At 42.9% G+C, this 27676-nt stretch overlaps 1 protein-coding gene across 2 annotated transcripts in view; it reads right to left on the reverse strand.

Moving 5' to 3' along the window:
- Nucleotides 1–2361: 2361 nt before the first annotated feature.
- Nucleotides 2362–27676, reverse strand: part of GRB14 (growth factor receptor bound protein 14) — a 45541-nt gene continuing 20226 nt past the window's right edge. For both annotated transcript variants that reach the window (XM_053408483.1, XM_053408489.1), the window contains 12 exons: nt 22453–22609; nt 14510–14631; nt 12093–12167; nt 9757–9894; nt 9051–9161; nt 8726–8821; nt 7626–7703; nt 5865–5981; nt 5699–5768; nt 5509–5596; nt 4467–4560; nt 2362–2803 (listed from right to left, as the gene is read on the reverse strand). In XM_053408483.1, coding sequence (XP_053264458.1) covers nt 2657–2803; nt 4467–4560; nt 5509–5596; nt 5699–5768; nt 5865–5981; nt 7626–7703; nt 8726–8821; nt 9051–9161; nt 9757–9894; nt 12093–12167; nt 14510–14631; nt 22453–22609 — 1293 coding nt within the window. In that variant the 3' untranslated portion in view covers nt 2362–2656. The remainder of the gene's footprint in view (nt 2804–4466; nt 4561–5508; nt 5597–5698; nt 5769–5864; nt 5982–7625; nt 7704–8725; nt 8822–9050; nt 9162–9756; nt 9895–12092; nt 12168–14509; nt 14632–22452; nt 22610–27676) is intronic.

Here is a 27676-nt window from a genome sequence, read left to right on the forward strand (position 1 = left end):
GATACACATTTAGAGTTGTAGGTACTGTTACGTATGTATCTCTCTCTCTCTCGCCTCTCTGAAGTATGAATTGCGATGGAATGAACTGAGCCACCTTCAGAAATTGCTAAACAGTGGAACAATTAGCACCGGTCATAGGGAAAGCTTCCCAAGGGGCTCATCTGAGAGAACCATCATTCATTCATATATATATATATATATATATATATATATATATATATGAGAGAATGATGGTTCTCAGATGAGCCCCTTGGGAAGCTTTATATATGAAGGGACGCGGGTGGCGCTGTGGGTAAAAGCCTCAGTGCCTAGGACTTGCCGATCGAAAGGTCGGCGGTTCAAATCCCCGCGGCAGGGTGCGCTCCCGTCGCTCGGTCCCAGCGCCTGCCAACCTACCAGTTCGAAAGCACCCCAGGCGCAAGTAGATAAATAGGGACCGCTTACCAGCGGGAAGGTAAACGGCGTTCCGTGTGCTGCGCTGGCTTGCCAGACGCAGCTTGTCACGCTGGCCATGTGACCCAGAAGTGTCTGCGGACAGCGCTGGCTCCCGGCCTATAGAGTGAAATGAATGCACAACCCTAGAGTCTGTCAAGACTGGCCTGTACGGGCAGGGGTACCTTTACCATATATATATATATATATATATATATATATATATATATATATATATATATATATATATGTGTGTGTGTGTGTGTGTGTGTGTGTGTGTGTGTCATTAACTTTGGAGCCTTGAATAGGATCCCCACCTTCGTAGCATTTCACAGTCTTCCTTTTGATGTCCTGCAACCCTCTGACCCCCTGAAAACTCTCTCAGTTCAGCTTTTATAAAATCTTTCAGGCTCCCCCCCCACACATAATATATAAAAAAATTAATTATACAAATCATTAGTATTTTTTGAAAAAGGTAATAGAATGGTTCCAAGAACAAGCTTCACAGAGTATCTGCATATTTAATCATCTGCGTTAATAAATATTTAATCGTTCATTGAATTCAGGTTCTGTCTTGAAGCTTAACTTGATAACAAACCTTGCAACTGGTAGAACTAATTGGTACAGAACAAGTGAATAATTTATAGGGAGAAAAAGCGCTGGGTTTTCGGAAGGTGCGCAGAGACCAGGAAGCCACAGCTGTTTCTGGGAGCTGACAGGAAAACAATGGCGCCTTCTACAAATTCCACAGCACGCTGCTGCCCTCCTGAGGCCAACATTTACCATTGGTTCATATGTCTTAAGAAAGGGCTGTAAGGCCGACTACAAAGTCAGATCCATTAAGTTTTAAATATTCATGCATTTCATTAAAGCTATCATAATTGGTCTACCGTACACATTGATTATGCACAGACCATCAAGTGTTTAACCTCTGAAAGCTTGCGTGCGTATTTAAATATATCTGTTATGTCCTGTCTTGGTGGCTTCAGAGAAATCTCCAGCAACAAGGCCGGGGAGGGGGAAAGAGAGGGAATGATAGCGCAGGGCTGAAGGAAAAAAGATAGTGCCTCCAGATGTTTCAGAAACAAAAAAGATGTGGGGAATATTGCATTAAGTTTCCCTGACTATAATACGAGTGCTTCTGTCTCATTTGCTAATGTTCTTTTCACGATGAAGTACTTGTTGTGTTAGGGACGTGGGTGGCACTGTGGTCTAAACCACAGAGCCTAGGACTTGCCGATCAGAAGGTCGGCAGTTTGAATCCCCGCGACAGGGTGAGCTCCCGTTGCTCGGTCCCTGCTCCTGCCAACCTAGCAGTTCGAAAGCACACAGTGCATATAGATAAATAGGTACTGCTCTGGCGGGAAGGTAAACAGCGTTTCAATGTGCTGCTCTGGTTTGCCAGAAGCGGCTTAGTCATGCTGGCCACATGACCTGGAAGCTGTACGCCGGCTCCCTTGGCCAATAAAGCGAGATGAGCGCCGCAACCCCAGAGTCAGTCACGACTGGACCTTTACTTGTTGTGTTATGGACCTGTGGCTTTTTGAGCAATATACCAGCATGTCACACTATTATTCACACCAGCAGCAGTGGGTGCCCCAACAAAGAACATCATTGGACGATGTCATTACTCCTCACCCTTTCCACAAATGTGTGCTTCTGTTGACCCATGATCTCTCCATGAAAAAAGAAAAGAACTGTGCGCCAGTCTACTGCCCCAAATTTTGTCACTTTACTCCCACCATTTTCCAAATCTGTTGAAGATTCAACTGGCAAACTTTGAAACAGAATCCAAAAATTCAGTGCAAAAAATGTGCGGCATGCCGATTGGTCTCATTGCACCCCACCACCATGTTTGCGTCTTTTTTATGTTTTACAATAATTGTGTAAAAAGGATTTGCCTTAAAATGAGACACACTTTGAAAGGGATAAAGGAAACTAGTGAAAAAGACATTTATTGGCATTTGAAAAATACTCCCTAGGATTGCAGCGTTACAATTTCAGCTTCAGATTCATTTTGTGGAAGATCAACTGTTGATTAGCCAACTCTAACACGAAAGTACTGGATTTTGTTTTGCTATGGTGAATACAAATCCTTCTTTGCAAGCTGAAATTTACATTCACTGGCTTTTTGTTTACTCCCTTCATTTACAAAACTTCTTTGTCAAAAGGAACATTCAGCCTTTCTATCCTACGAGGCTTTGGTGAGGTGTTAACATTTTGGTTAAAATGCAATTCGGGCACAGTAATGTTTTAACTTGCAAGGTAAGATGCCTTTATTGAGCTGGTAGAACTCCACTAGTTGAATGAGATCAGAAAATCTGGTGTGGCCATCATCCAGCGTATAAAACAGCTTGCCTTCCTCTTCCAACTGCAAGAAGAGGAAACACCACATCAACAATAATTTCCATTGTGCTCTGCAATCCTTATTTCATTCATCCAGCCTCTGCGATGGTGGTTAGGTGGATACTCATTTGCCACTAAGACCAAGTGTAGATTGGGACTTTAGATTCTCCAACACCTAAAGATCAGCTCCCATCATTTTGGAGCCTCATTTGCAGGCTGTGATGTTGGATCTCCATGTTGCAAAAAGTTTGGAGGGGGCATTGCAAAACTGAGTAACGTTTGCCCATTCGGGGGGGGGGCAGAGGGAAGGAAGCACACCCTTGTGTTGCCAAGGCAACAAAAAGATGTACCCCTCTTTTTCTGTGATGTGCTGTAGCTTCTCAACAAACACTGGGAGCTAATCACTTAAAGGCTGCAGTTCTAAGACAAATAATAAAGAAGGGGATATATATTGCTTTGAAGGTTTTTGCCCATTGTCACTGATTTGCTTCTTCGTTTTTGTGATGTTGTACTGGTTAATATTATTTGCCTTTCTCACCTTGAGGCAAGAAGGTAAGCCATAAATCCAAAAACAAAGAGATAGATTTAAATACGCTTTGCTTTAACTCTGGAAGCCCTTGCATATGCCAGGCAGAAGAATGGCACAATGCGGGAAGCTTATCCAGAGATCTGATATTGCTGAAAATGTATTAGGAGGGATGAGCAAAGTCTCAAAAGCCACAGGGCAGACTCCCAGCATCTGCAAAATTGGGCCTGCGTTCCTTGGATAGCTCCATTTCGCCCATCCCCATGTCCAACAGGAGCATCAGGCAAAGCAAATGAAGCACATGGGTGTCCTTCCCTTTAAAAATGTTTTCCAGTAGCCTATTCTAGCCTTTCATGGTGCAGAACTCGGCTGCTTAACTATACCTACTTAACCTAGAATTAAGCTCCATTGGCTTCAATGGGACTTACTTCCAAGCAGGCATTATAGCATTGCTGTGTTAATATAGTGGTAAAGACTTATCTTTTTTGAGTGTTCATTCTGACTCACTGTGTTTTTAAAACATTCCCCTTTTGCTTATGAACACTGCCCCGTTTTCTGATAAAATATAAGGAAGTTGTGCTTGCCTTTTGACTCTCAACAGATTCTACCAAGTCCTAGGACACTCAAAACATATGGGGAGAAAAATAAAACTAGAACGACAGGCCTATAATCTGAAAGAGAGCATGTATACAATACATTCATATTCTCTATCTCTCTCTCTCTCCCTCTCTCTCTCTCTCTCTCTCACACACGTATTATTTAATAGATTTCTATCCTACCTTTTAGGGGGAAACAAATCTTACAAGGAAACTCACAATACTGCATTAATTAATTAATTAAAATGTGCAAAACACCGTAATTTAAAGCTAGATAACACTCAAAATAATGTGTTTTTGTGTGCATACATATGCACACTTGCATTTGGATTTAAGAAAATGCAGAGGCTATCGTAAGGAGTTCCATTAGAATTCCATTTTCATGTGTGCGAGGTTTTAATTCTCAAACCATCCCTATTTCACAAAAAACTGTAAGCAGCATTTTTTAGCCATTAGAAACAGAATGAATTACCAAGAGGCATGCCACTGTTTTGGCAGTAGTATAAAAACCATTGAAGAAAAGAAAAAATATACTACCGGCCCACAAACTTGCTGGCTATACTTACGGGTACAATTTGAAAGTGCTTTATTTTCAATCCATGGCTCAGTGACAGCACAAAGGTTTTGGGGTTACTCTGGCTATCCCGTACCAAGAAAACACTAGGAGGTGAAGGAAAAGAAACAAGTATCAAACAAGTATGAAAATCTGGCAGCAGTGAGTTGTTGTTAAAGTTTTGTAGCTTTCCTAACAAGCATCAAAGTTTAGGGGCAGAAATAAGTACTTGCTCATGGCAAAGAGACATTATTTTATCTACCTAAGTGGCAAATCTGTGACAGCAATAAATAAATGCATTCTCAACTGCTCTTAAGATCACTGTATTTCAGCACTCCATCTAGTGGCCAAAGAATGAAACCCGAACCAAACATTCACCAGTTATCCAAGATCGATGTGTTATCTCAGCAACTTTGTGGTCCCAATTCCACCGTTTGCCAAGGAAGATAATGGGAACGCAGAGGCAGGGCCAAACATGTCAAGAGAGGCTCAGTGGTTCTGTTAGGGTGGGTTGCTATTCTAGGCTGCATCAACAGAAGTATAGTGTCCTAATCAAGGACACTAAATTTAGGAAACCACAAAATACAGTCGTACCTTGGATCTCAAATGCCTTGGCTCCTGAACAAATCGGCTCCTGAGCAATCTAAACCTGGATGTGAGTCTTCTGGTTTTCGAACGATTTTTGGAAGCCGAACGTCTGGAACGGCTTCTGATTGACTGCAGGAGCTTCCTGCAGTCAATCGGAAGCCACACTTTGGTTTCCAAACATTTTGGAAGTCAAACAGAGTTCCGGAACGGATTCCATTTGACTTCCAAGGTACGACTGTATCCAGAAAGGTAGTGACATCCAAGCTGGTGCCACAAACTCTCTCACCAATTTTAGGACCACCTGTACATTCTTTCAAGGCAGCCACTAGCGTATCATCTGCCTGTTATGTCTGATTTCGTTTTATCATTGCGAGCCATGGGAACAATTTGACTACTCAAGCAGTTAACAGTTAGTCCAGTTTTAAAATAATAATGATGATGATGATGATGATGGTTGGAACTCTTACCCATCCACCAGTCCTTGTCGCAAAATTAGTTGGTGCGCCTCATCTCTAGAGATCTTATGGTGAAACCACGGTTGTGAACTGTGTATGGCTGAAGCGTCAGGAAGAAAGGGGAGGGAAAATTCTTACTAGGATCATTTTTGTGTATGACGATAGTGCTGCATTCCATGAGACCTTCTGGAATGGTACATACCTATATTCGATGACACATTCTGCAGAGTATTGGGACTACTGTGAGCACCAAGTCGCAGACACCCTTTTTTCTACATGGGAAGAAAGAAAGAAAATTGTAAATATTTCAGAAGAAAGAAAGAAAAAAAACCAACAGAAAAAAACATTGTAATGAACTTTTTTTCTACCCGCCATGCTAATCCTTCTTCCACTGCAACTGAAAGGGCTTCTGTGGGGTTTTCAATCACTCTGGATTTATGTCCTGTGAAGTCCATGGCCACTAGAGAATTCTCTGAAACACTTCTCTGCAAAAAGGAGAAGGGGAAAAAAAATCCATTTAAAAACATTACTGACCGAAACATTTCACAGTATCTCCTCAGTGTTCTGTTTTAGATACAGCATTTGGCTTCTCCCTGAACCACTCTCAGAGCAATAATAATCTTTGCATCTATTGATTAGCCAGTTGGAAACTATATTAAGAATAAGGCAAAAGTGTTCTGTATATATATATTGCAATAAATATGTCCTGAGGGATTATCCAGTTATCAAGATCAGAAAAAAAGATATTTCATATATATAAGAGGGTTTACACTCTGCTCTCTGCTTATTCGACACCATAACAATTCTACTCGTACATCTAAATGGAAGATTTTACGGTAGTTAATATAAAAATGGGCGAGATAACTTTCTGACAGCCGCTGCAATAGTGGGAAGCAAAAGAAGAAATAAACGCCTATCTGAGGAGGACCACCTATTTAAATGGTATTAGGATGATGGCAAAAGTGGTAAAAAGAATTATCTACGTCCGGCAGCTAAGTGGTCTTGCCCTATCTCTTCCTGGAACGTGATGGATTCTAAGAGCTTATTCTGAGCCCTGTAACTAAGTGAATAGAGAGATGGTCCACAGAGGGCACAGGTGGGAAACACATGAGCTAGATGTAGCTCTCGGTCACTCTAGGTCCCATCACTTCAGGTGGGGTATCATCAGCCAGCTGGCACCACTGATTTCGGCACAGGGAGAGTAGCCTTTTGTCCACTGGGAAACATTAAACATCTCTCCCGACAGCAGCAGTGCTCCCCATACAGTGGTAACTCAGGTTAAGAACTTAATTCGTTCTGGGGGTCTGTTCTTAACCTGAAACTGTTCTTAACCTGAGGGACCACTTTAGCTAATGGGGCCTCCCGCTGCCACTGCGCAATTTCTGTTCTCATCCTGAAGCAAAGTTCTTAACCTGAGGTAGTATTTCTGGGTTAGTGGAGTCTGTAACCTGATGTGTCTGTAACCTGAAGCGTCTGTAACCCGAGGTACCACTGTATAGCCAAAATCACTGCAGACAACTATCTTGGTAGCATCAGGAGCACTGTGAGGCAGGTTAAACACTGTATGTGTGTGCAAGAGGTGGGAAAGTTTGTGCGTGCGTGTTTATACGCATGTGTGAGGTTTTGTGTGTGTGTGTGTGTGTGTGTGTGTGTGACTGTACCCCCCTTTATCCACCACTACATGTGGGCCTTGGGCCCCCCAAAGCTTGTCTATCTCAGAGATATAGGAACTGTCCCCCCCTTTTGTTGAGTTTGCATTGCACTCTATATAGAAGCAACCCAAATACTTCTTTCCAGCAGCTGCTAAGATACAGGCACATATCAAAATGGATGAAAGCATCTCACTGAGGTTCATCCATATGATCCTGGGCATGGTTCATGTAAGGGGAGCAGGGAGCTACAGTTAGTTTTAACATCTTTGACAGGAACACTATGAATTAAAATAGTATGAACTAAATAAATCTTTGCAGGTAATGGGATGCCCTGAGATCAGATTACAGCATAATGTAATACTCTTGCAATACTATGGAAAACCTGGTGGATAACTGGGGCAGGATGGGGGCTGGGAGAAAGCAGCAGGCCAGGTTTTGTGGATCGGTATTGCTTCATATGAGCTGAGAAGTACCTACCACAGGTGTGCTCAGAGAAATGCACCCACTTCTACCTTGATAGGGGTGCATGTAATTCTGGTAAAGCTGCATCCCATACTACAAACAAAGAAGAAGGATAAGAGCTATTACAGTCTTGTGGATTTCAAGATCAACAGTCGGAAAGTACTCAGTGGTGAATTGTGCCAACCACAAAGTGGGTAATTTCCATCACACTTTGCCTCTCCCCACAATCTGCCCGCCCCCTTTAAAAGAAAAAAGAAGCTTTGAAGCAGTTAGTAGGTAGCTACTTTTCTGTTTCGAAGTTAAGGATGCTGACACTCCTTTGCAGGGAGTTTTAAAAAATATTTAAGAACAGAAAAGCTGGATTAGGCCAAACTGTCTACCTACACCAGCATTCTCCTCCAACAGTAGCCAGCCATATAGGTTTGGTTCCTTTTCCCCCCTTCCTGGAACATTCACCATTTCCTCTGCAACCCATGGAAATTTCCCCCTGGGGATTGGGGGACTGTTTAGCATGGCATGTGATATAATTTCTAAACTTCCCTCTTAATAGTACTGTAAAATTGACCTGTATTGGCAAGTAAGCCTGAGTGACTGCAATCCTAAAATTATTTCCTAGGGAGCAAGCCCCACTGAAGTTAGAAGGTCTTATTTTCAAGATCCTTTATTAATAATAACCATTACTAAACTTTTTATTTGTCGTGTCTGTATGCTTTAATCATTAAAGGGTAACTAAGAGTCATACAAAAAGGGGGCGGAATAACAATTTTTCCAGCTAATAAGGTATAAGAACTGCTAAGGTTACCCTTTTTAACTTTAAGAAGAGTTTATCTTACTGTCTATTCACATGGGTTGTCGCTGTTTAGTCTGCTGTCTTAGTTTATAGGCTTGATCATTTTCTATTTTTATTGTTTATTACTACACTGTCAGCTGCCCTGGAAACATAAAATTTATGATTTCAAGTGTGGGGTATAAAAGTATGTATGTAAAAACAGAAAACACAGAGCTTAAGGAGACTGAAAATACCATTTTTACCCAGAGGCTGTAAAAGAGGAACGAGGCATTTTGTATACAGAAATAACTGGCGAAGGCAATTAATAGGAGAAGAGGACATTTACCTTAAGCAACCGAATTGCTGTCACCCAGCAGGTCCTATTTTGTTCACTTTCTGCATAAAGTTGTTTCAGGTCTCTGGCTCCTCCTGCTTTCTGAGGCTAGAAGGCCACAGCATATTGTTTTAACATTAATTCATATCTTGAAGGCAATACCTGTTGAAATAAAGGCCACTAATTCTCCCATTTCATAATCAAAATTTCATTTAAAAAATTAATTTAATTTCAATATTCTTTTTCCTGGTGCCAATTTTTAACAGAGGTAAATAAATCCTCCCCCTCCCCACAAATAAATATGTTTTATTTGTTATCAAAAAGGTTAGGCATTTACCTTAAAGCAGAACCCATAGCTGACTGGCACTCCAGATATCTTTTTGCCTGTCAAAGACACATATATGTCACTACTGCTGAATTCACTGAAAAGCTGCAGGTGCCTTGGCTCCTAAAAGGAAGAGCAATATAAAACTATTACAGACATCTTAAATTGTTTACACCAAAAGGTGGGGGGAGAGACCGTTCTTTAAAGTATATAATTCCCCAAGTCAGCATCTAAACAATAAAAGAAAGGTGTTTCAATGTAAGGTGCAACAACTTACTTTTCTGAAGTGAAGAAATTTCGATCAACACCCATATATTATTATCCCTTGTGAATTTATTAGTCACTTTCTTTTGCCAAAGGCAACTCAGAGCAACTTACAGCCAAAACCAGTGTAATTCCTATACTATCCTTCGCCAACTAAGTGCCCTACAGTTGTTTAGCTACCTATTTAAATTAGACATGCTAAAAATTCACTTTGCGAGTTAACTCTGCAAGTTATAAAAACCACTTTCATTTATTCGACTATTACCAAACAAAAACCCCTAGCCCGTTCCATGCCTGCCTGCACCATAAATGTCTTCTTCACTTTTCAGCATCATCAACAAAACTTGAGGGAGGGGGAGCTTGGCTTTTTCAAGAGGACTTAAGGAAGACAAAACTATCCCTTACTGTGGAGAGAATATGATGCATACTGAGCTCTACCATTTGCCAACCTTACCTTTGACGTCCCCTTAGTGGAAAAATACAGACCCGATCTTCGCAGCAAAAAGTACATCCTTTTCCAGGTTTTTTTCCCTTGCTCTTTAGCATGTAAATAACTGTGAATTTCAGGATATGTACTGGAACTTAAAAACATCTGAAAGGGGAAAAAATACCACTTTGAATCCCACAGGAACAGACCTTTATCCAGCTACTCCTTCCTGTGCATATTTGGGAGCTCTGGAAGATCTTCGGACTGCGCTGACAGGTGAGGAGTATGAGTTCTCAGAAGCCTGTGGGAATTCAGCTGCTAATCTGACTGAAACGGAACACATTATTTGGTTTCCTATATTGCTAAGCTTTTCGCGAAAGGACCTCAGAGCTTCCACACACTCTGAAAACACTTTGCACGCTGGTAATGTTACTAAGGATATGGTAAAAAGATAAAGGGAACCCTGACCATTAGGTCCAGTCGTGACAAACTCTGAGGTTGCGGCGCTCATCTTGCTTTATTGGCCGAGGGAGCCGGCGTACAGCTTCCGGGTCATGTGGCCAGCATGACTAAGTCGCTTCTGGCGAACCAGAGCAGCGCACGGAAACGCTGTTTACCTTCCTGCCGGAGCGGTACCTATTTATCTACTTGCACTTTGACGTGTTTTCAAACTGCTAGGTTGGCAGGAGCAGGGACCGAGCAACGGGAACTCACCCTGTCGTGGGGATTCGAACCGCTGACCTTTTGACTGGCAAGCCCTAGGCTCTGTGGTTTATAACCCACAGCACCACCTGCATCCCTAAGGATATGGTAGCCTGCTGTTATTTAGCCACTAGCCTTGACAGTGAAGTTCATGCCATTGCATTCCAGTAGCTGGGAGTCACAACTGGGGAAAGTTTTGTTCAGGTCCTGCTTGTGGACTTCTCAGAGGCTTCTTGTTAGCCACTGTGAGAATAGGATACTGGACTAGCTGGGCCTTTGTTCTGATTCAGCAGAGCAGGGCTTTTGCTATTGTTGTTATTTTACTTGTTTTACTGAGCTCTAACATTTGCCAACCTTACATTTGCCAACGCAGACCCGATCTTCACAGCAAAAAGTACAGTGGTATCTTGGTTCCCAAATGGCTTAGTCGGCGAACAAATCGGCTCCCGAACGCCGCAAACCCTGAAGTGAGTGTTCTGGTTTGTGGATGTTTTTCGGAAGCTGAACTTCCAACGTGGCTTCCACTTGAGCACAGGAAGTTCCTGCAGCCAACTGGAAGCTGTGCCTTGGTTTTTGAACAGTTTCGGAAGTCGAACGGACTCCTGGAATGGATTAAGTTCGAAAACCAAGGTACCACTGTACATCTTTTTCCAGGTTCCCCACCACCACCCCTGCTCTTTAGCATGTAAATAACTGATGCTAACAGAAGTAATAACTTTTTAAAAAATAATATTTTCTAAGAAACCAAGTCTGTATGCATCTCATAACCTGTTTCACAACTCCTGTCTGGGAGCCCACCTGCGAAAACAATCAGATTGCTAGGCACATGGAACATGCTATCTTATTCAAATGACTTCTAGTGGTGAAATAATGTGAAAACTATTCATTTGGAGGCTGGTCCGTTAAGACTGAATGGGGCATTGCCCCACCAACCTCAACCTGCCCACACCTGCCTGCCTCCTTACATAGACCAGTCCTGAGGGTGGTACTACCCAGTGGCATAGCGTGCCCAGTGCTGCACAGAGGGGAGTGGGAGGGAAATGGATGGAGTACACATGCACGTTCAACTGCCTAATGGCATCCGTGTCATCCAAGAAGAGATCCCAGCCACAGAGATAAGGAAAGAGTCATTCCATTGTCTGGAGAGGTCACTTCCTGGTTCACATGGAGAAGCCATTTTCAACAGAGCCCAGCGATGCAAGCATGCAACTCTATTGAGGCAGCACACCCTAACAGCCCTTGTGCCCCCACACACGATGCCACCGGTACGACCTGTCAGCTCCCTCCTCCTCCTTAGTTTCAGTGTTGCCCTTTATAGCAGGAAAGAGGATGAGGAGAAAGTTAGAATTAGTTGGCTCTGCCTGCCATGGGCTAAGATACCATTCACTGATGGTCACCCAGATTTCTGTCTTAACATTTCTAATGAGCACAAGCCATCACTGGCTATCCTTAAACCAGAACTCTCCGTAGAGCAGAATGTGAGGGTGAAGAAGGAGGCTTGTTTAATAAAGCACTTAAATTTGGGGAATAGGTAGGGACCATGCCGTTCTTAACAGTGCTGGGCCATGCCAGCCCTATTGTTCTGTCAAACAAAGGCAATGCTTGAGATTTTCAGACACACTCAGCTGAGCGGTCCCATTTTTAAAACATCAACATCTCACCTGCAGTATTTGCGTGTGGCTCATGGCTCCATTGATCTCATTTGAGAGGGATATCAGGTGTGCAGGGAAGAAAGTCTGTTAAAGAAAAAACAAAAGTACTAGAAGGGTTCAGGAAACATTCGCAGATGCACACCACATTTAGTTAGAAGGCCTAGGTTTCATTTCCTTTATACCCTGTTTATGAGCCCTCTTGTAAAATAAGAACATGAAATCTGCTTATACCATGAAGAACCAAAGCTCAGTGGCAGATCACATGCTTTGAATGCAGAAAGACCCAGGTTCCATTCCTGGCAGGTCCAGTTAAAAGGATCAAATAAAAGAGTTGCCTGGGCTCTGAACTAGTGGTTACAACCAGAGTAGACAAAACTGGCCTACACTTTACAGTTGAGTTTCTTCAGTGACGTTTTTATCTGGATTGTTTTATTTGATGTTTTAATGTGTTCTAAACTGCTCTGAGATTTTAAATCTATAAAGTGCTATAGAAATGAAATGAATGATAATAGTGATAGCTAGAGAAATAATCTGACTAAAGGCAACACCCGGTGTTCTTAATGCTTTACTCCTGATAATAAACAGAGGGTCTTCCACGGCATTCAGAACATTAAGAGGATTAGTACTTGGGTGGATTTGTTGAGCCATATGTAATCAGGGTTTTCTTCTCAAAGAGATATCTAAAGTTCAGGTAGAATGTACAGGTGTCTCTCCACTTATGCATGCAACCACGTTTATGTGTGGCACCAGGAAATAATTTAAGAAATCAATTTAAACTGGAAAAAAGGCACGAAACAGATTGAAAAGAGTGGGGAAACAGAAATGGCACAAAAAGAAAAAGATGAAGGAAAAAGATGGAGGCGCTGTGTTGTCGCAGATGATCAAGGAGAGCCAGAGGCCTGTTAAGTTGGACATAAAGGAAAATAAGAACAGGTTGATGAAAATTTGGTTTGAAGTGAAGAATGGAAATTGGAGAGATCCCCTTATATGGAGATCTGAAGACATATGGAATACAAATTTGGCTAATGTGGAATTTGGAGCCTTTGGGACATTTGGACTTATGAGAAGTAAGAGACAAGATCTTGGCTTCATTGTTAAATATGGAGGTCTGGCTGGAAGAAATGTGGACCTTATTGGAACAGAGCCTCTTCGAGATTCGGAATTTAAAATAAAGGACTATCAAAAAAACCGGCAGAGAGAAATTGAGAGAGAGTTAAGTGCCTCGGATGTGAGGTCGCCAGGCTGATTGAAGATGGACTGATGGACTTTGGTTGGGGTTCGAAACCGGGAAAGGGGGTGGTAGGGCTTCGGGAATCCAAAGGGTGTACAAATATATTTTGTTTTAATTAAGTTGGTTTTGGCACTAACATAAAAATGGGGATTTTGGGGAAGGGATTTGGGGCCGACCTTAGAAAAAGATTGTTAAGAATAAGTGTTGATGTATAAAGAATGAGGTTCTAAAGTTAAAATGGATTAATTAAATTGATGGGGCGAATTTAGGAAAAGTATTTTAAGAATAAGTTTTGAAATATAAAGATTGAGGTTTATAAGTTAAAATTGGTTAATTAAAATGAATCAGAGAAAACAAGGTAAAGTGTGGGGACAAAAATTTGCTGAGCTAAAAATTGGAACAGGAATACAAGAAGGGCAGGTGTGGGGAAGTCAAGGAATTTGGGTATGGAAAGTAAGTAATGTAAACTTTTTCAATTGCTGTTTTTTCTTTTTTTCTCTCTCTTTTTTCTTTTTTGTCTTTCTTTTTTTATTTTTTTGAAAATTTCAATAAATATATTTTTTAAAAAAACACAAAAAGAGCGGGAAAACAGTAAGCAATCCCAGGAACCTTTGCAACACCTTCAAGGGTTTCCAGAGGTTTAAGGGGTGTTTACAGGCTTCTTAAAAGAGTGTGTTCCCCACAATACACAATTTCACATATATATGCAGTACCTGGGAACGCAGCCCCCACGTAAGTGGGGAGATGTCTGAATATGGGCCCTGCCAGGGAGTGGGGCAACATTCATGTGGCCACCCAATATTCAGGCAGTGGCGTGGGCTAGTACTAATGGGACCAGCTTTGCAGAACTATTTGCAAGCCTGCTATACTCCATTTGAGAACACTGAACAGTGGCAGCAATAAGTAAGATAAAGGAACTCAACAGAGCCCAAACTCCCTGCCACTTCTTCCACTTATTCTAATAATGCTGTGTTGCCTTGTTAGGTATCTGGCAGAAACTTGTTTCATCTGACCCTCAGAGCCTAGAATTATATCCATGTTATCAGGGTGTGGGTGTATGTGTGTATGCAATGGTACAGTTAATTACATTTCTTGGCAATAGTCTGGTTTTAACTGGGTGCCATAACTGATGACTAGCCACCCTAAATATTAAGGATTAGTAATTGAATCAAATCAATATACAGTCATGACTTACCTCAGGGTTTTTGAAGAACTCGTATTTGGCATAATTTTTTCTAAAATAAAATCTATTGCCTTCTTCAATTCCCCATCTTGACTGGATTTCAATCATCATTTCATGGTCTTCAATTATTCTCTCTGTGTAATAAAAGAAACATAAATCCTAGCAATTCTCCTAAATTAATTCACCTCCAGTGGTAAAATGCAAGAATTTGTATAAGTCACTCAATATAATGATACTACAGTAGCTGTTGTGAAACTTTTGAAAAGGGCTGGAAGGCAAGAAAGAAATGAATGACAAGGAAGGAAGGAAGGAAGGAAGGAAGGAAGGAAGGAAGGAAGGTGAAAGCAGGGACAAACAGGCTGGGTCCTGCATCTGGGCTGGCATGAATATGTCCCTAAGGGTATGACAATGTGTGTAGTTTGGCTCAGTGAAAGATGTCTGACACTCTATGTACTATATTCATCTAACCACGACCAGGGCTGCCCCATTTTGTTGCCTGAGGCAGAAAACAAGATGGCAGCCCTGGTCCATTCCACATACAGATGCTGACAAGGCAGGCTGCTGAATTTTTCTTCAACACTGGCAATGGAACACAGTCCATTGGCAAGTCTGGCTCCAGCTACTACTCATTTAATACTTTTACCCCCCCCCCACTTCCTCACTAAGTAAACCAAGCAAATTCCACAATGAGAAAATCTAAAAATGATATGCACCAAATCCATAGTCTTGTTAACGAGGCAAGTCACTATGCAGAACACACGCATCTCCTGTCATACACTTGCTCAAATAAATTCACACTGGTAGATATCAACCTGACATAACGAAGGCCACTTTGCTGCAAAAGATACATTTAATTTTCATGGCAGCAGAGAGATTGAAAAACCACACTGAAGACTGAGCTATGTCTCAAAATATGCTTCTTTAAAGACTTTAAAGAAAGCTTTCAAACTGGTCTGACATTTAAGTGTGGTTACATGGATGTCAAAGTGACATTTATGAAAATGCCACCATTTGCAGGTTTGGAAGGTGCAGAAAGTTTTTGGGGTTGTTTTTTTTTAAAAAAATGTTGAATATATTCAAGAGAATATATTAGCCCTTTAGTTGATTGCATTATGGATTATTTAAATGAACAGTCATCATCACCATCTTGGAATCAGAGCTGATATCTACAACATGGTTTGAGCAATTTTCCATTTCCTACAAAAACAAAAGCTACATCAAATTTACAAAATTACGACAGCATTCTTGGTCAACCAATACTTCAAAATGCTTTTCAATCAATTAACAAAACTGCCAGAATAAAGAAGAGTGCTAGAACATCAGAAAGAATTCATGGTACAGACCCCAAGCCAGGTCTATACATCTAATGGCCTATCAAGTTAAATGCAGTTGTATATGGTGGTCTACCAGGGACTCGTGAAAACTCCTGTTCTTTGCTGCCTGCAGGGAAGAAGAACAGAGAAATGTAGGCCACAATGCATAGTTAGCAGGCTGCATTCACTGTGCAGCCTCAAGTTTTGTGCAAGCCTATTCTACGCCATATGTTTCTAATGGAGTGTTTCATCGCGTTTATCACAACCGAAGCTAGTTCCATCAAATTCTGCCTCTGGAACAAAGCCCAAGAGATGCCAAACCGTACTTCTTTTAGCTCTTTGGATACCCTGCACTGTTGCTTGGCAATGGGCTCCATGGGCTCCTCTGCGCCCACCAGTCCCTTCTGTGGGGCCCACAAGAGGTTTCAGTAAACATCCCCACAATGCGTAAGAGACTTGTGCTCTTCTTGTTCAGTTCCTCTCTGATCTGGCTTGATCTCTCCGACACAGAACACGTCCCCCTACATTTCACTAGAAGCCAGGGCTAGACATCTTCTCTCCCTTCTGTTCTGAACAGAGGAAATGTAGAAAGGGCTTCTCTTTGTAAGCAAGTGTGCTGGTGGTCTTCCATCCCTACCCAACTGAGGGGAAAGTGAGGGAAAGGGATGCCTGCACCATTTTGTGGTCCTGGTTCCTTCCCTGCTGTTTTAGATGTGGCAGCCATTTTGTGTTATGACATGCCCCCATGGCAGCCATTTTGTGACTGGTGCCCACAAGCTTCCAGGAAGGCCCGCCAGAGCGCTGGGGAAAGATTTGCCCAAAAGTAAAAAACACATATACCCCTCTTGGCCACCTTGGAAGAATTGGGAAAGCTGAAAATGCACCCCCACAGAAATTCTAAAGAAATTCTGAAGTACCCTCTGAGAACGCAGAATAATGGAAGCCTCTCTCGAAGGGGAAGAAGACATTTGAGAAACTGGAGGACAGATTTCAGCACAGCACTGTCTGTAGTTATTCCCTCCATCTTCTCTCTTATACACAACTCATATCTAATCATAGTCAGCCATGAATCAAATCCATTTATTTTTGTTTCTTGCATCAATGGCTCTGGTCAAGCATGTTTATAGTCTTGTTTTTAAAAAGCACAAGGTCTCGTGGAGTGGTGTTTTCCCCATTTGGGATTCCCGTGGGCGAGGCTTAGGGAAGATTAACGATGTAATTAGGCAGGGAGTAGTTATATTGCTTCCCAATACATAAGCCCCACACTCTCCGCACATCTGTTTGGGGAGAACCTCAATTGAGAAGAAGCTATGGTTTGGGGGGGGGGGACCCGTAGCAGCAATAAAACGAGAAAGGTGGGTGTTACAAATGTGTTCATTTGGTGTGATATTTTGAATGAATGCTCCCTTATGGTCTGGTTTGTTGAATTTATATACCACCTCCCCCAAGGACCTCAAAATGGCATACATAGTTCTTTCCTTCCACATTTTTATGCTGTGAACCTTCGGATGAAGGGCAATATACTAATCAACAACAACAACAACAACAATCCTGTACTATATTAAAGGGAGTTGTGATGGCCAAACTCCTGGACCAGTATGAAACACATGGTTAACTTAAGTTTTACCATTTCAGCCTTCAACAAATTCAAAAAACTAAAAAACAACCAATGCCAGTAGAAACCACAAATTATTGAAATTCTGCACTTGTGTCCCTTGTTAAAAGTTAGGATCTGTAAGTTATAAACAACAGCGACACCTAGTGGGCATATCTACATTCCACACATATACGCAAAACTAAGTATTAACCTCTCTCTCTCTCTCTCTCTCTCTCGCAAAGCCCTCACACAGGCAGCAGTGAAGTTGTTTAAAACACTGTCAATATTTTCCTCCTTTCCTTTCTTTATTTAATCTATTTATATGCCACCCTTTATCCAAAGATCGCAAGGCGGGTTACGGCATAAAAAGGAAACGTTGCTGTACTGTGCAAATTTAACAGCTTAGATTTATAGCAGTCCTGAAACTCCCATCCACTGCCAGCCCTGCCATTAGGCAGAGTGAGGAAGCTGCCTCAGGCAGCAGATTCTGGGCGACAAGGAGCAGTGGTGGCAGGAGGGCCCTGGAGGACACAGCTGTGAGCTCTGCAGGTTCTTCCCTTGAGCCCCCTAAGTTAGCCTGTTGCCTGAGCTGCAATGGAAGAGGCTGCTGTGAAAATAAGATTCAACTGCCCATCTGATCAGCTTCCGTACATGGAACTGGAGAAGAGAAGTAGAACCAAAAGCGCCTTCCACCAGCAGAACACAAAGTTAACCTGGTGCAGAAATCCCAGGGGTTGCTCTACCACCAACCTGAAGTAGCATAATGTTTCACTGACCTAACAGGTGGTGCAAGTCAGGGGTGAGGAACCCCACACCCAGGGGCCAAATGCCAAAATTCCAAAACTTTCAAATTCTCCCCAGGGCCACAATCCCCTCTCCCCAGGATGGAGCCCTTCCTTGACCCTGTTAGGGACTCTCATTGGGTGCTTTCCCCCTGGCTGGAAAGTGCCCTTCAACTCTCATAATACTTATTTTTTTATTTTACTTTTCTTCATTAAATTCGCATGTCACCCTTCGCCTGCAGATCTCAGGGCAGTACACTGCATAAAAAAACGCAATACAAAAGCACAAAAACACATTATAAAAACAACAGCAACAAAAACCAAACAAACCAATAACCCCCCTCCCACAAACACATTTTAAAAGGGGTATAAGATCTTAATCAGCCCAAGGCCTGGTTGTGGTGGTGGTGGTGGTTGTTGTTGTTGTTGTTGTTGTTGTTGTTGTTGTTGTTGTTGTTGTTGTTGTTAGTTTGCCGCCCATCTGACTAGGTTGCTGCAGCCAGTATAAGCAGCTCTCAACAGAATATTAAAAATGGAAGAAAACATCAAACATTAAGAATGTCCCTATACAGGGCTGCCTTCAGATATTTGTTTATGGATGAAGGTTTTCGCCTGGCGCCTAAAGGCATATAAGGCCTCTTGCATGCTTGGATAGAGGATAGAGAGGGGTAGGTGTGTAGGTGAGAGAGCGAGGGGGATAGAGAGAGAGAGCGCTGCATCTAGCCTGCTGCACAAAGGTAGCATTTATATTCATTGTTCTGCTCACTTTTGAACCAGGCCCCTGGCCACCACTGGCATGCAGGTCTTGGAAGGTTGCTGAGAAGGGAACACAAGGTTCCCCATTCCTGGCGATGGCAAATGCACTTCCACTGGCACCAGTGAAGAGATCTAGACATCTTTCACCATCCACAGCCTGAACTGAGCCCGCTTCACAATTTCCTCTTCAATGGGTAGAAAACATGTAGGCAGTGCAGCAGGAACACTGGGTTAGTTAGCCTGATCCTCTGATTCAGCACAGCGTGTGAACAATTACATTGAAAAGTTATCGGGGGGGGATTAAAGAACTTACGAATATTCAAAACATCTGTCAAATCTGAATACTCAAAATGTTGGATTTTGAACATGCAAACTATAATAAGCTACCTGGCATGCTGAAAAATTGCCCAAAATTGCATTTGTGTTTCAGGGGCCAAGTTTCGATGCTTAGAAATTTTGGAGCTCTAGGTTAAGAGAAACCATGTAGTAAAAGCCCTGGAAAACTTACAAGGGAACGTTTTGCCAAACAAGCATACACACAAAAAAGGGAGGGTGGAGAATAATTTAGACCAAAAATGATCAGCAACGGAAATGATTTTAGAAGGCTCGTGTTGGCCATATTACAGCTGCACAAATTAGAGTGTTAAAAGCAGCTGGCACCACAGTGCAAAACCCCAGAAAGAGCAATGTTCTAATAATTAACATGGTGTGTAAACACTTAACACACACACTCATTACAAAAGCTGACATGTGATTATTGCAGTAAATAGAAGCACCATATTCAATTTGCGATGATTTATAGGTTCGGGCCTTTTATTCATGAACCACTGGAACAGCTGCTGGGTCTGTTCGTAAGAGAGTTTGGAGCACAGCTACCATGAATTATTTATTCCTGAACTAGTAAGTAACACAAATGCGTCTTTTGCTGTCTCTTACTGAAAAGAAACATTTCACTTCTGTAATGCAGGGGTAGTCAACACAGTGCCCTTCCAGATGTTGCTGAACTACAACACCCGCTGGCCCCATCTGTCATGGATGCTTTAGCTGAGATTCCTGCATTGCAGGGGGTTGGCCTGGATGATGGTCCCTTCCAACTCTACAAATCTATACAATGGTAAGGTAAAGGTAAAGGGACCCCTGACCATTAGGTCCAGTCGTGGCCAACTCTGGGGTTACGGCGCTCATCTCCCTTTATTGGCCGAGGGAGCAGGCGTACAGCTTCCGGGTCACGTGGCCAGCATGATTAAGCCTCTTCTGGCGAACCAGAGCAGCGTACGGAAACACCGTTTACCTTTCCGCTGGAGCGGTACCTATTTATCTACTTGCACTTTGACATGCTTTCAAACTGCTAGGTGGGCAGGAGCAGGGACCGAGCAACGGGAGCTCACCCCATCACAGGTATTCAAACCACTGACCTGATCGGCAAGTCCTAGGCTCTGTGGTTTAACCCACAGCGCCACCCGCGTCCCTCTATACAGTGGTACCTTGGTTTAAGAACAGCTTAGTTTATGAACAACTTGGATTAAGAACGCTGCAAACCCGGAAGTAGGTGTTTTGGTTTGTGAACTTTGCCTCACATGTTCCATTTGTAAATTGAGCCCCCCACTACTATGGGAAAGCACGCCTTGGTTTAAGAACGCTTTGGTTTAAGGATTAAGTTCATAAACCAAGGTACCACTGTAATTCTATGAATAGGAGAACTTCTGTGAGAGGCCAACATTTAATGGGGTGCCCTTAAGCCTGCAGGCTTTAGGAAGGAGGCACATGTTTCCGCCAGGGTGCTGGAGCCCTCCCAACTCCTTCCCAAAGCCCAGTAAGCGCTTGCCTGGCTCTGGGAAGGAGGAAGGACTCTAGGACCCTGGCAGAGCCCTCATGCCCCCTTCACAGAGCTGGGCAAGTGCTTACCAGACGTTGAAAAGGTGCTCTCCTTGGTTGTACCTAAATCCACCTCTGTATGCACAGAACTGAGCCCTCGCCAATTTGACATCACAGCCAAAAAGGACCATGAGCCAGGCTTCTCTGCCCCCACCAGACCTCCAATGATGGGCATGGTCTTTCGTTCTACCTCTGGGGTGAATGCTATTCCCTTTCCAGGTTCCCCTTGCGCGTTTTTAAAGAATGTGCAATACGTGAAAGCGCTTAAAGCCAGCATTAGATCTGAGGCTTACTGGGCACCTAAAATCTGTACTTATCTTACCGCTCATAAGCGATTATACTAACGACAAGCTGCGGCTCCAATACGCCCAGGCAAGCATTGCTAATGTAGCACAAGCTGTAAAAGTTCCATCTTTCACGCTTATTACTTAATTCAACACAGCTTCATAACCGCACAGCTCAAACGCTGCTGGCATAGCATGGTTTGATCCGGGCTTTCAGAAGTTCAACAGCCGCAGTTCTGAATTCCCCACGATTGCTTTAGTGGACTTTAAATCAAATCTCAGCAGGATAATTTATGGCCCTGTAAGAGGATGCCGACAAGTCTCCTTCAGTGGAACAAAATGTAATTTAGAAGACAAGGCATTCACTATCCACACTGAAATATGCAGTAGGCTATCACTACTGTAACTGCAGCACAGCCAACAATGTCCTTGCAGCAATATTTTTGGCTTTCTGTGCAGTGGGGCTGATGTATGTGCAATGAAGGATGCAAGTTTACAGATTTAGGAGTCTGGGGTTTTTTTATTTGAAAAAATACATCCCCCCTCCCCCCAAAAAAACCTCTGGAAATACTTGGATGAGTTGTGCATTCTTATCCTACTGTGAAAGACAATGTCTCCCCCCCAAGATAGGATAGAATCGGTGCCTTTTTTCTGGGGGTACTCAAGGGTACGCAGCACGGGAACCTTTTTTTCCTAGAAGAAAAACACTGGTTAAAATTGTGGCACTTACTGTAACTTCATGGTGAATACTGGCACCTATTTTTCTTTAAAAAAGAAGCACCGGATAGGATGATATTTAGGCTTCTATCCAATGCAGTGCTAAGCAACTGGATAGTTTGGTTAGAGCATGGTGCTGATAATGCCAAAGTTGCAGGTTTGATCCTCGTACGGGATAGCTGCATATTCCTGCATTGCAGGGGGTTGGACTAGATGATCCTCAGGGTCCCATCCAACTCTACTGTTCTATGAACTGCCCTAACAGTGCACTTGCATGGCAAGACATTCAGCCCTCTCCCTGCACCCCCACCCCAGTATAAAAGATTTGGGGGCATGCACTCCCATTGCACAAGTGCAAATCCTTGCACTGGTAGGGCAGTTACTTAGTACTGCATTGCTTGCAAGTGTTTCTGTGTATTTGTGACGCCCAGCGAAACATACAAAACAGTGACTCTAGACTCCTAGATACTTTAGGCACAGGCCCATGACCTACAAATGCAAATTTAGGCCTCTGAGCATATTAAGAGGGCAAATTAAGAAGAACAGGCAATCCGAGGCCCAGCACAAAAGAACTGGAGCTCCCCAAGCAACATCTGTAAACGACACACTTTCTGAAGCAAGCAGTACTTACCTAAACCTAAGGAAGTGAGATGTTCAAACATAGTCCAGCTGTGATCATCCACATAATGGTTCTTTAGTATGAGCAACTGGCACAGATCTCTGGCTGTTATATCACTTGGTACTTCCAAAGCCCTGCTAGAGTCATCCTCACTATATATTTTGATTACCTGTTAAAAAGGCAAAAGAAGATTAGCTGATACATACAGACATGTAAAATGTGAAAATGCTGGTTTCAGTAGCAGGTGATTTTGTTTTATGCATGCAGCATGGTGAGAACCTTCCTCTGTAACAATTGCTCTGTGTGCGATATTTGACGCAATTACTTCCGGTTTAAGAACCGTCTATAGATATAACTTGGGGGGGGGGAATCCAACAGATACATAAATATAGGCAGGGCTATTTTTCTAGAAAAAGAGTTGCCGGAACTCACCATGAACAACTCCCTTGTTCGCTTGTAATGGCATCAGCACCCACCTGAGATGTGCCACTACCAAGAAGGCCCTCTGCCTGATTCTCTGTAACTTGGCTTCTCGCAGGGAGGGAACCGCCAGAAGGCCCTTGGTACTGGACCTCAGTGTCCGGGCAGAATGATGGGGGTGGAGACGCTCCTTCAGGTATACTGGGCCAAGGTCTTTTAGGGCTTTAAAGGTCAGCACCAACACTTTCAATTGTGCTCAGAAAAGTACTGGGAGCCAATGTAGGTCTTTCAAGACTGGTGTTATGTGGTCTCAGCCGCCACTCCCAGTCACCAGTCTAGCTGCCGCATTCTGGATTAGTTGTAGTTTCTGGGTCACCTTCAAAGGTAGCCCCACGTAGAGCGCATTGCAGTAGTCAAAGCGAGAGATAACCAGAGCACGCACCACTCTGGCGATTTGTTTTTATATCAGCAAAAATGCCCGTTATTACGAAAGGGTGCGTACAAGAAGAGAACACAAGAGATTGCACCCAATACATCACTTTGTGAAAGTAGAACAACTCGGATGCGGAGGGGGATTTCTCCTCCCCCTCTGTCCCCCAAATCTGTGCTGCGGGTTCCCCTGCCAACTCTTTGGAGCACATTTGAGGATGGCACAGGGCACATGCAGGGTGAGGAAGGAAAGTTGTTCTGCTCACACTTTGGTTGTCGATCGCTGCCCTTTGCTGCAAGGGCCCTCCAAAGGGATATGATGCTGCATGTTTCCACCCATTGCCCTCTGATTCAGCACACTGATATGACACCATGCGGTGTAACATTTGCAAACACAGAAGTGTTGCCTCTGTTGCGGAACGCCACATCATGTGTACCTCTTTAAAACACTTCAAAGCCTAAGCATTTCCCATCCTATCTTTAAAGCAATTTTTTAAACTCATGCATCTAACAACATACACACACACACGAAATGGTAGAGGAGATTCAAATGCAGGGCACAACTTGCAGGAAGAAAAACTGTCTAGACCTCAGGCATCTGTGTATCAAGTTTAGTTTGTGGGATATTACAGAAAAACTCAGAACCCACATTTACACATAATTCATCAAAGTCGCTTCAGTGCTGCGTTAAAAAAAAAAGTCTTTACTACCAAAGGTCTGTAAGCAATTCCTTATGTGCAGTTTCTAGGCTACAATACTCTTCAATCTGCATCCACAAAAGAATCCAAATGTCCACTCAGTCAAGATTTACTGCTGGCAGAAATAACTGTTCGGTAGGCCGCCCAATATACTTCCAAGGCAAGTTAACAGTCTGAAGGTTAGATTCTGACCTTCTGGAAGCCTAATTTATTTGAGAGAAGACTAGGACAAAGACATGGAGCGCCGGTTTCCTCAATAGCAAGAAATCTGTTCCCTCTCCCCCTTTCCAAGGCAGGGAGTTCTGCCAAGGAAAGAGGATTATGAGCGCTGGATGCTGCTAGCCTTGCCAATTTCCTTGGTTACTATATGAAGAATATTCAAGTATTTGGAAGAAATGAGCAGAGGGGTTGGAAGAGAAATCAAAAATCTAAGTGGGGGCGGGGTGGACGACGACGACAGGGAGAGGTAGAAAGCTCATCAAGCCAAGGAGAGTGGTAAGCATTGGCTCATGACCATGTTCTTGTTCAAGGGCATCTAAAACATTTTCACTGATTGTGCCTTTTTCCGTGCAATTGCTCCCATACAATATAGCTGTTAGCTCAGCTTTCCTTTTAAAAAAACGAAACCTCATAAAGCTCCACGAAGGTCACTGAAAGATATCAGAAAAGAAAAAGGAAAGGAATCAAAGCACACGCTGCTGACCTTTGGATAAAAAATGTGTGCACTTCAGCAAAAGGGTGCAGTGTTCTTTCTTGTTTATTTGCACCCTGCTTAATGCCAAAACAGGCTTCTAAGTGGTTTACAAAGTATTTAAAAAGTTTCATTTCCAGCATTTATATCCTATCCTTCATCATTAAAACGACCTCACAACAATAAAAAGCACTTCAAACCAATTTTTTTAAATTAAAAAAAAAAATTTTTTTAACAACTGCAATTTAGTACATAAATTATTCTATCCCCACACCACTCCATGGTCCAATGCACCTAAGAAAAAAGGCCTGAAATAAGACAGGGGTTTTCAGCTAGCAATGAAAGATGGCCCAGTATTGGCACCAGATTGACCTAAGAGGAAAGGGTGATCCAAAACTGGGGTGCCACTACAGAGAAGGCCTTTCCCCAAGTCCTAAACTGAAAGGCTTTTCTTGGTGATGGTATAACAAGAAGGGCCTCCATTCACAAATCAAACAACATGGTACGTCCAATATTACAAACTATCATGCAAATGTATAAGAGGTTAACTTGAGTTCAGCATGGGAATCTAAGACAAATAACTAAGGATCCTGTCTGAAATTGCTTTCAGTTTGGGCATATACACACAAATACTCAGAGCAAACCACTGCCACTAACTGTAATGAAGTAAAGGAGTGAGGTATTATAGACTTGAGAGGACGGAGGTCAGGAGTAAATGAAACCCCGACTCTACAGCAGAATGAACTGCTACATGTTATTTGCAGAAGCGTAATCCAGAACATGAGAACCAAATACCACCGTCACCCAAGAAGCATACACACATATTAAAAGGTCTGAATCCACTGCTTAAAATACTATCTTCCTAATTTTAACAGTGGTTTAGGTCTAGCAGAAGTTCACTAGGAAAGGCTGTCATCACATTCATTTCTCTTTTCAGGATTCTGCCTCTCTTTGAGGTCTTTCCAACTATAGCTTTAGTTTCAGGACAGCTCCCTGGATAACAGTACACATTGGCAGAAAATGGTGTGTTATTCCAATTTCCAGTGACACACATTCTAGTTTTTATCTTCAAAGTTTTAAACATAGCTGATACTGGCTAGAACAGAGTTCAGAATGAGCAAGTCCCTGATCTAAACCTCACCACTGCCCATAACCACTCTGGCTGGCAGGGTTGTCAACTTTTGAACCAAGCCCTGTGCCTTTAACTGTGATCCAATTTGCAGCAGCTGGCAAGCAATATTGATCTCCCCCTGGTGGGAAGCTTCGCCTGCTGGTTTCTGTAGATCAAAGGGATGTTAAAGGCACAGGAGTAATCTACACTATTTTTTATGGTCAGCTAGCAATTCTACTAGGAGGCCTCAGGCAAAGCACTATATCGCCTACAACATTTTGCACAGCTTACAAGATATACCGACCAACCTTGCAGGATTGTTCTACGGCCTGTGGAGATTAAAACTGAAATCCTACACAGTACACACTTACTTGGGAGTAAAACCCCATTAAACTCAAGAGGGCTTAAGTAAATAGTCGTAACACAGTAATAGTATTGCAAGGATGGGGGACATGTGCCCCTTCCAGAAGTGGCAGGACTGCAACTCCCACCAGCCCCAGCTAGCAGGGCTAAGAGAGATAATGGGAGTTGTAGTTCGGCAAGTCTGCTCTAAGTTGTGAAAAGTGTCGGGTACATGATGCATTTGTACAATGGCACATTAGTACAACTGCAAGCCAGACACTATTTGAAATGACATCGGTGCTAATAAATTTGTGTATCACAGTGCAATGGTGCTAGTCAGTGCTAGCTCCAAGATTCTGGGGGCCCTCAAGCACAGCAATCCCCAATGAGCTTCCCTTGCCTTCTAAGAGGTGAGCCATGGAAACAGAGAATTGTCTTAGGCTGTATCTGATCTTGCATACCATTAGGTCCAGTCGTGACCGATTCTGGGGTTGCGGCGCTCATCTCACTTTACTGGCTGAGGGAGCCGGCATACAGCTTCCGTGTCATGTGGCCAGCATGACTAAGGCCGCTTCTGGCAAACCACAGCAGCGCACGGAAACGCAGTTTACCTTCCCGCCAGAGCGGTACCTATTTATCTACTTGCACTTGATGTGCTTTCGAACTGCTAGGTTGGCAGGAGCAGGAACCGAAAAACGGGAGCTCACCCCGTCGTTGGGATTCGAACCCCCGACCTTCTGATCAGCAAGTCCTAGGCTCTGTGGTTTAACCCACAGCACCACCTGCGTACTAAGTGGAAAGGGTAAGCCTGTTCAGGTGGAGAGCCTTCTGCTGGTTTGCAGGGTCTGGCAAACGTCTCACCTCATCTCACCACCCTCTGAAGCCAACCTTGTTACCATCATTCATGTTTTGAAGTTTCAGCGGAACACAGCATAGGAAGCGAAGTATCCAGACATGTCCTCGAATCGGTTTACAAGCACTTGAATCATGTTTTGGGAGCGGGGTTATTTTGTGCGACTTTTATTTGAGAGATCTCATCATGAATGAAAACTGATTCCCACGTTACAGATATTCCCCACCCCTCTTCAGCTTTTGTGAACATTCATGATTTCAAGTTCAGTAAAGGTAGAATGAAGAGTTTTTGAACTTCTGGGGCTTTTCCTTCTCCTGAAATAAACTCTTGGCCTGTAACAGGTTAATGACGGGCAGAAATTCAGCACATACCGCTTTAAAACATTTAAAAGCCCTGTTGAATGTTTTGGCTGGTTATTTCTGGTCAGCTTGGGGAAAATATGACTTGATCCCCAAGTTGTGCAGAAATAAACCAGCCAAAACATAAAACAGGGCTTTTAAAATTTTTTATGTATCTAAAACGCCTCGAGTTTTCACTGTGAAATGAATTATAGCAGCAATATATTTCACTGGAGTGGCTACGAGAACAGAAATCACCACACTTACGGACAGGGGAGGAAAGAATCTAACATTGCTTACATAATCTTAATCAAAATACTAAAGCCCCATAATAATAATAATTTTATTATTCAT

Source organism: Podarcis raffonei, chromosome 1, assembly GCF_027172205.1.
Source record: "Podarcis raffonei isolate rPodRaf1 chromosome 1, rPodRaf1.pri, whole genome shotgun sequence".
Taxonomy (NCBI): domain Eukaryota; kingdom Metazoa; phylum Chordata; class Lepidosauria; order Squamata; family Lacertidae; genus Podarcis; species Podarcis raffonei.